Here is an 8,869-nt window from a genome sequence, read left to right on the forward strand (position 1 = left end):
ACCGTCACAGGGATCCTGGGGACACCCCCCGCCCCCAAATCTGCCCCCCCAACCCACTCTGTCACCCTGAACCCACCCCCCACAGCAGGACACATGGGGCCAGATCTGCCCCCCCCTCATTGAAGAGAGAGTGACCCCCCCCCAATCCACCCCAGCTCAACCCAGTCATTGAGGGAGAGTGGGGGGGGCAAACAACAGCTCCACCCCCCCCTTTTATTACAAACAGTGACAAAAACAGCTGAGCCCAGACACACTCGTGACACGTCCGAGCCCTCCAGCAGCAATTGGGGTTGGGGGGGGGTGCAGAGCTCTGCCCCCTTCCCCCCCCCACAACAGCTATTGCCTGGGGGGGGGTTGGAGGGGGGGGGTCAGGCCTGGCCCTTCTTGGCTTTGCCCTTCTTGGCGGGGGGGGGCCGGGGGGGCCTTCACCAGCGCCAGCCCCCGGGGCAGCGAGGAGCCGGCGCGGAGCAGGACCTCCCGCTCGATCCGCATGCGGACACCGACCTCCAGGCTCTGCGGGGGGGGGGGGGGGGCGAGGGGGGGTGGGTTTGGGGGGGGGGGGCTCCATCCCAGCCCCCCCACCCCGCCTCGAGCCCCCCTCCTCCCCCCTTTCCCTCTCACCTTCTTGAGTTTCTGCTGCTGGATCACGCGGAGCTTCTTGGGGGCGATGGTGCGAGCTGGGGGGGGGGGTACAAGGGCTATGCTGGGGGGGGGGGCCCTGTGATCCCCTCCCCAAGAGCCTCTCTTAATCCTCCCCCCATGACCCCCCTGCCCATAGATCCCCTTTAATCCTGCCCCCTGCCAGGGGGTCCCTTTGACTCCCTGCCCCTGTGACCCCCCCTCAAGAGCTTCTCTTAACCCTCTCCCCCGTGACCCTCCTCCCCATAGGCCCCTTTTAATCCTACCCCCCCCGGGGGGGGGTCCCTTTGACTGCCCCCCACGACCCCCTCCCCTAGGGCTCCCCACAGAGACCCCCCCTAAAAGGGGCTTCCCCTCCCCAAACGATGACTCCCCTCCCCAAGAGCTCCTTGCTCCTGCCCCCCTCGAGCTCCCTTTAATGACCCCCCCCCAGAGGCTCCTCCTCTCCTGCTCCCCCCTAGGGCCCCCCAAAACGACTGTCCCCCCCCCTCAGGTCTCTTTCTTCCTCCCCCTCCTCCTTCCCAGGCCTTGGAGCTCCCTCCCCAATGGTCCCCCCGCCTTAAAGGGTCCCCATTCCGCCCCCCCCCCCCCCCAGACCCTTCCCCCCGGGCTGCCCCCCCTCCCCCGCTCCTCACCTCCCTTCCGCGGCCCCCGGGCCGCCGTAGCCGCCGCCGCCGCCGCCTTTCCCGGCCGCTTCGCCGCCGCCTTGGGCCTGCCCTGCGCCATGCCGCACCGCCGCTTCCGCCTTCTGCCCCGCCCCGCGGCACGCCGGGATGCAGCGAGGCGGAAGCGCCGCGGGGCGGGCGCTTCGCGGAGCAAGCAGGCGCAAGGCGCGCCGGGATACACCGAGGCGGAAGCGCCGGGAGGGGTCTAGCCACGCAGTGCAGGCTGGGATGCAACGAGGCGGAAGCATAGAGGGCTGGCGCGCTGCACTGGGGCCGGCGCAAGGCACGGCGGGATACAACGAGGCAGAAGCGGTCCTCCCGGCCCGCCCCCCTCGCCACCGTCGTTAACGGGGACACCGGAGGCCGCGTTTTCCACCGTAAAGGGGTTTATTGAGGGTCGCCGTGGCCCCCCGCCGCGACCAGGGCCTGGCGCAGCTCGCTGGGCGCGTAGACGCCCATCTCGGTGATGATGCCGCCCGTGATGAGCTCGTGCGGGGTGACGTCGAAGGCCGGGTTCCACACGGGGACGCCTGCGGGGACACCGGGACGGCGTCAGCGCGGCCTCGAGCCCGCCAGGGACAGCAGAAAGGCCCTGGGGACACCGCAACCGCCCTGCGGATGCTGCCACCCCCATAGGGGACATCCTCATGCCATGGGGGTCACTGTCTTCCCCCTGGGGACAACCTTGGTCCATGGGGGACAGTGTCACTCCCTGGGGGACAGGCCAGCTCTTTGGGGCACTCTCATTCCACTGCAACACCCAGGGGGACGTATCAAGCCTAAGGGACAACCCATGGGGGACACCACAAGCCCCATAGGGACATGTCCACTTTAAGGGACAACGTCAGGCCTTGGGGGACACCGCCAGCCTCGCTACAAACCCAAGGGGACACTGCAACCCCCATAGGGACATGCCCACCCTAAGGGACAACCTCAGGTCCTGGGGGACACTGCAATACCCTAGGGACAACCTCATGCCATGGGTGACACTGCCACCGCCCTGGGACATCCCCATCCTGTCCCCATCCAGCAGCCCCCCAGGAAGATGGGGACAGGGACACCAGCCCCCTGGGCCACCCGAAAGTGACAGGGACAGCCAGATCCCCATTACCCCGTAGGACCTGCCAGAGGGGACAAGTGCTTGGGGGGACAGATTGGGGACAGCGGGGACGCACCTGGCGCGGCCACGGGGACACCCTGGCAGTGGGTGAGCTCGACGGCGGGACGCTCCTCGATGGGGATGGCGTCCCCGTCGGGCAGCGCGAGGTCACACGACGAGCTGGGGGCCGCCACGTAGAAGGGGACGCCGTGGTGACGGGCCACCAGCGCCAGCTGGTAGGTGCCGATCTTGTTGGCCGTGTCACCGTTGGCGGCCACCCTGTCGGCTCCCACCACCACGGCTGGCGGGTGAGAGGCGTCAGCGCCCACCGGGGCCGCGCGCGGTGTCCCCGCGTCCCCCCGTCCCCGTCTCACCGTCGACGCCGCGGTGCCGCACGGCGGCGGCGGCGGCGCTGTCGGCGACGAGGGTGACGGGGACGGCGTCGTGGAGCAGCTCGAAGGCCGTGAGCCGGGCGCCCTGGTTGTAGGGCCGCGTCTCGGTGCAGTAAGCGCGCGCCAGGCGGCCCTGCGCGTGCAGCGAGCGCACGACGCCTGCGCGGGGGACACGCTGAGCGCGGGGGACGGCCCCGCCGCGCGGCGCCCGGCCCGCGCCGGGGCCACCTACCCAGCGCGGTGCCGTAGCCGGCCGTGGCCAGCGTGCCCGTGTTGCAGTGGGTGAGCAGGGTGACGGGGCCGGGCGGCGCGCGCTCCAGGATGTGGCGCGCGCCGTGCGCGCCGATGCTCCGGTTGTCCTCGAGGTCCTTCCGGAGCAGGGCCTCCGCGTGCTCCACGACGCTGCGGGAGCCACGGCCTCCGTTGCGGCTCCGGAGGCGACATCCCGCATCCCGCTGCTCCCTGCCCTCCTGCATCCCCGTTCCCCATGGTGCCGGGTCCCCCTCCTTGCGGGGCTCCCTCCATCCCTGCTCTTCTGATCCCACTGGGAATCCTCCAGCCCCCCCAGTCCTTGAGATCCCACTGGGAATCCTACCGCCCCCACCCCGATCCCTGAGATCCCACTGGGAATCCTGCTGCCCCCCAGCCTGATCCCTGAGATCCCACTGGGAATCCTGCTGCCCCCTCGATCCCACGTCCTGTCTCTCTCCCCAGGTACCCTCCATCTTCCCGATCCTACATCCTCCGTCCCCATGATCCAGCCTCCCCTCCAGGCTTCCAGCATCCCTGTGATCCTGCATCCTCAGTGTCCAGGTGCTCTATCCCACAATCCCTGCTCCCCCCCAGGCATCCTCCATCCCTGTGGATCTTGCATCCTCCATCCCCACTGAGGATCCTCTGATCTCACATCCTCCATCCCCCCGATCCCGCTTCCTCCATCCCCGATTCCGCATCCCTGCTCCCCATTGAACATCCCTCCATCCCCCTGATCCCGCTTCCTCCATCCCCCGATCCCGCATCCCTGCTCCCCACCACGGATCCTCCATTCCCCCAATCCCACGAGCTCTGTCCTCCTGATCCCGTTTCCTCCATCCCCGATCCCGTTTCCTCAATCCCCCCAATCCCGCATCTCTGCTCTCCACCCAGCATCCTCCATCCTCCTGATCCCGCTTCCTCCATCCCCCCGATCCCGCATTCCTGCTCCCCACCACGGATCCGCCATTCCCCAAATCCCACGAGTTCTGTCCTCCCGATCCCGTTTCCTCCATCCCCCCGATCCCCCATTCCTGCTCCCCACCACGGATCCGCCATTCCCCAAATCCCATGAGCTCTGTCCTCCCGATTCCATTTCCTCAATCCCCCCAATCCCGCATCTCTGCTCTCCACCCAGCATCCTCCATCCCCCTGATCCTGCTTCCTCCATCTCCCCGATTCCACATTCCGGCTCCCCACCCAGTATCCTCCATCCCCCTTGATCCCGCTTCCTCCATGCATCCCTGCTCCCCACCACGGATCCTCCATTCCCCAAATCCCACGAGCTCTGTCCTCCTGATCCCATTTCCTCCATCCCCTGATCCCGTTTCCTTAATCTCCCCAATCCTGCATTTCTGCTCCCCACTGAGCCTTCTCCATCCCCTTGATCCCACTTCCTCCATCTCCCCGATTCCACATTCCGGCTCCCCACCGAGCCTTCTCCATCCCCCTTGATCCTGCTTCCTCCATCCCTCTGATCCCGCATTCCTGCTCCCCACTGAGTCTTCTCCATCCCCCTTGATCCCGCTTCCTCCATCACCCTGATCCCACAATTCCTGCTCCCCACCGAGCCTTCTCCATCCCCCTGATCCCACATTCCTGCTCCCCACTCAGCATCCTCCATCCCCCTGATCCCGCTTCCTCCATCCCCCCGATCCCGCATTCCTGCTCCCCACCGAGCCTTCTCCATCCCCCTGATCCCGCTTTCTCCGCGCCTTCCCGCTCCCGCCACCTGTCCCGCAGCTCCTGGACGGTGACTCCGGGACGCCGGGCGCATTCCCGCAGCGCCTCCCGCAGCCTCCGGGCCTCACGCTCCATGTTCACGGCCGTGGGCCGGGCCGTGAGCAGGAATTCCAGGCGCCGGCCCACGAATTCCTGGAGCTCCCGCGCGTCGTCCCGGGGCCCCGCGCCGCCCTGCAGCTCCACGGCCAGGCTCAGGCAGCCCACGAGGGCGATGGCCGGGGCTCCCCGCACCTGCGCCGGGGACACGGATGATTCCGGCGCCACCGGACACCGCCGGCATTCCCAGCGTTCCCGCCGCTCACCTCCATGGAGCGGATGGCTTCCCAGGCGCGCTCCACGCTGTCCACGGCCTCGTAGCGGAGCTGCCCGGGAAGCAGCAGCTGGTTGAGGATGGAGAGGGAGCCGCGGCGGTAGCGGATCGCTTCCAGGCTCATGGTTCCCAACGGAAGCGGCTCCGGTGCTTCCTGCTTTCCCGCGCGCCGCCGAGGGGAGGGCCCAAGCGGAGGCGGCGCCGGGCACGGAAGCGCTCGGCTCTTTCCGGGTGCTGCAAAGTCCCTTTAATCCGTACAGCGGGAAGGGGGAGCGGATATAAATTATTGGGGAAGGGGACCGGAATGGCGAGGTTGGCTCCGGGACCAGCCCGGAGCGAGTGGAAGCGGCGGGGGGGGACGGGACACGGGGACCGGCCCCGCTCAGGCGCTTTCCGAATCCGAGTCCGAGTAGTCGGCGACGAGGGAGGTGTTGGAGGCACCGGGGGCCCCTACGGAGCTGTCCCGGGGGGCCCCCGCGGGATCCGCAGGCTCCCGGAGGCCGCTTCCCGGTGCCGCCTCCGCTCCCTCGGGATCCGCAGGCTCCGGGAGGCCGCTTCCCGGTGCCGCCTCCGCTCCCGCGGGATCCGCAGGCTCCCGGAGGCCGCTTCCCGGTGCCACCTCCGCTCCCGCGGGATCCGCAGGCTCCCGGAGGCCGCTTCCCGGTGCCGCCTCCGCTCCCTCGGGATCCGCGGGAGCCTCCGAGCGCCTCCGGACGATGCCCAGGCAGGCGGGGGGGCCCCGCGGCGGGACCGGGCGCCTGCCCGGGCTCCGCGTGGGCCGCGCGGAGCCGCTCGGAGCGAACCAGGAGCGGGCGGAGATCTCCGTGCGCTTCATCCGCTGCTTGTCCTCGTAGGCTGCGGAGCGACGGGGACAACGTGAGGGCCACGCGCTGGGGACGGGCTCCCCCGCAGGCCGGGGACACCCCCGCGTGCCGGGAACACCCCCTGCATCCCGGGATGCCCCTCCGGATCCCGGGATGCCCCTCCGGATCCCGGGACGCACAGTCGGGACTGTGGTACTTGAGCAGCGCCGCCAGGCGCCGATCCTCCTCGGCCTCCGGCACCAGCGGGATGCTCAGCCCGGCCTTCGCCTGCAGCGCCGCCGCCTCCTCCTCCTCCTCCCGCAGCGTCTTCTTCTCCTCCTGCGGCAGGAAAAGCGGGAATGCGGCAGGATGGGAAAGGAGCGCCGGGCGCTCCGCGGGGCGCGCGGACTCACCCGGAAGCGCCTCCGGAGCAAACTGTTGAGGGCAAAATCGTCCTTCCAGGCGCTCTGGGCCTCGCGGAGGCCGGCCAGGGTGGGCACGGCGCGCTGCAGCACGGCGCGGTCCGCGGCTCCGTGCTCCAGCCGGTACATGGCATCCGTCTCCAGCTTCTCCTTGGCCTCGCTCGCTGCGGGAAGGCCACGGATAAGCGGCGGCGGCGGCGGCCGGCGGCATTCCCGGCGTTCCCGGCGGGACTCACCGGTGGGCAGGACCTGCGCGTTGTCCGCCATGTCCCAGCGCTCCTCCTTGCGCCGGGCGCCGCTCACGATGACGTAGTCGCAGCCCGCGGGGTCCGTCTGCATCTCGATGTAGTTGACGCACAGGTGACACTTCATGCGGAACCTGCGGGCCCAGGGACGGTGGCATCTCTGACACGGGGCCACCGCCGTGGGGTGTCCCCTGGGAAGGGGACACGGCCCCTGGCACCCACCTGTAGATGGGGGTCGTGTAGTAGGTGCCGACTTTCTTCTTTTCCGCGTTGTACCGGACTCCTACGGAAAGGTGGAGGATGAGACCGGCGGCCACCGTGTCCCCATGGCCCCCGGGACACTCGGGATGTGGCGGAAGGGGAGGAAGGAGGACGGAGAGGGATCAGGGACATGTTGGGAATGCTGGATGGGGGCGTCCGGGTCGTGCTGGGGTGGATCTGGGACACCCAGGATGTTCCAGGGGGGATGAAGGAGGATAGAGGGGGGTCAGGGACATCTCGGGAATGTCAGAGAGATCCTGGGACACTCCGGGGAATGAAGAGGCTGGGAGGGGACACCAGGGACATCTTGGGAATGTTGGATAGGGGCCCAGGAGGCACTGGAAGGCACCTGGGATGTGCCAGAGGAGGATGAAGGAAGCTGGATGGGGATGAAGGAGGCCAGAGGAGGATCGGGGACATCTTGGGAATGCCGGATGGGGGGAGGTCCAGGTCATGCTGGGGTGGATCTGGGACACCCAGGATGTTCCAGGGGGGATGAAGGAGGATAGAGGGGGGTCAGGGACATCTCGGGAATGTCAGAGAGATCCTGGGACACTCCGGGGAATGAAGAGGCTGGGAGGGGACACCAGGGACATCTTGGGAATGCTGGATAGGGGCCCAGGAGGCACTGGAAGGCACCCGGGATGTGCCAGAGGAGGATGAAGGAAGCTGGATGGGGATGAAGGAGGCCAGAGGAGGATCAGGGACATCTTGGGAATGGTGGATAGGGGCCCAGGAGGCACCGGAGGGCACCTGGGATGTGCCAGAGGAGGATGAAGGAAGCTGGGTGGGGATGAAGGAGGCCAGAGGAGGATCGGGGACATCTTGGGAATGCTGGATAGGGGCCCGGGAGGCACCGGAGGGCACCCGGGATGTGCCAGAGGAAGATGAAGGAAGCTGGATGGGGATGAAGGAGGCCAGAGGAGGATCGGGGACATCTTGGGAATGCTGGATAGGGGCCCGGGAGGCACCGGAGGGCACCTGGGATGTGCCAGAGGAGGATGAAGGAAGCTGGATGGGGATGAAGGAGGCCAGAGGAGGATCGGGGACATCTTGGGAATGCTGGATAGGGGCCGAGGTCGTGCTGGGGGGGACCCGGGACAGCCAGAACATTCCAGAGGCGGATGGAGGAAGACACAGGGGGCTCGGGGACATCTCGGGCGACACCGGCAGGAACTTGGGGAACATGGAACGTGCCCGAGGGGGCTTGGGGACATCCCAGGAAGAGCAGCGGGGACTGGGGCCATCCCGGGAACGCCGGCGCTCACCCATGCCGATGTGGTTCTTGCAGCCGTCGCACCAGATGTTGAAGGGCATCTCGAACCTGCGGCGGGCGCGGAGCCGTCACGGCGGCGCCTCCCGACGTGTCCCCCCCCCGCCGCCATTCCCGATCCCGAATCCCGGCTCACCGGATGACCAGGATGCCCTGGGAGAGCTTGCGGGCTCGCTCCCGCAGCGGGTGGCTGTGGTGGTACTTGTTGAGGGATCCATGCTGCGAGGAGAAGGAGCGGGATCAGCGGCGGCCCCGGCGCCTCCTCGCAACCCAAATCCCGCTGATTTGGACCCAAAAACGCTCCGGGCCCTGCTCACCTTGGCCGGGTCGAAGTCCGGCGGGTAGTACTTGTTGACTCCCTTGCGCTCCCCCTGCGGAGCGACGGGAATTGTCGGAGCCGGGCTCCACTCCGGGCTGGCTCCGTGTCCGGAGAAGCCCCGGATCCGTGTCCGGAAAAGCCCTGGATCCGGCTCCACTCACCATGGCGTCGGGTCTCTAGTGCCGCAGCCGCCGGGGACCTGGGATGAGGGGCCGGAGTGAGTCCCGAGCTCCCAGACTTTCCTGGGAAGAGGCCTCGTGTCCCTAGTTCCCAATGGGAAGGGCCCCCCACCATGTTCCCAGTTCTTACTGGGAAAGGGGGCTCCCATTCCCTGGCCCTAATGGGAATGGACTGGGAATGGGCCGCCCGTGTGCCCAGTCCTTACTGGGGAAAGAGCCTGAGATTCCCAATTCCTAATGGAAAAGGCCTCTCTATTCCCAGTCCCG

At 68.1% G+C, this 8,869-nt stretch overlaps 2 protein-coding genes across 2 annotated transcripts; both read right to left on the minus strand.

The window, feature by feature from the left end:
* Nucleotides 1-368: 368 nt before the first annotated feature.
* LOC148590024 (leydig cell tumor 10 kDa protein homolog) lies at nt 369-1,417 on the minus strand. The gene is given in 4 exon segments (XM_088539556.1): nt 369-410; nt 412-513; nt 622-677; nt 1,275-1,417. Coding segments are annotated over 4 exon segments (291 nt in total). The 5' UTR covers nt 1,366-1,417.
* Nucleotides 1,418-1,691: 274 nt separating this feature from the next.
* Nucleotides 1,692-8,622, minus strand: LOC148590025 (uncharacterized; the record flags this gene model as incomplete). The annotated part of the gene is made up of 15 exons (XM_088539557.1): nt 1,692-1,834; nt 2,480-2,704; nt 2,778-2,954; nt 3,028-3,197; nt 4,780-5,021; nt 5,093-5,334; nt 5,720-5,955; nt 6,104-6,242; nt 6,317-6,489; nt 6,562-6,704; nt 6,793-6,853; nt 8,100-8,155; nt 8,241-8,323; nt 8,422-8,475; nt 8,585-8,622. Coding segments are annotated over 15 exons (2,182 nt in total), but the record flags the coding sequence as incomplete, so codon positions are not given.
* Between the last annotated feature and the right edge of the window lie 247 nt (nt 8,623-8,869).

This window comes from Tinamus guttatus, unplaced genomic scaffold (genome assembly GCF_059628265.1).
Source record: "Tinamus guttatus ecotype Peru unplaced genomic scaffold, ASM5962826v1 Tinamus_guttatus_pri_ptg001834l, whole genome shotgun sequence".
Lineage (NCBI taxonomy): Eukaryota > Metazoa > Chordata > Aves > Tinamiformes > Tinamidae > Tinamus > Tinamus guttatus.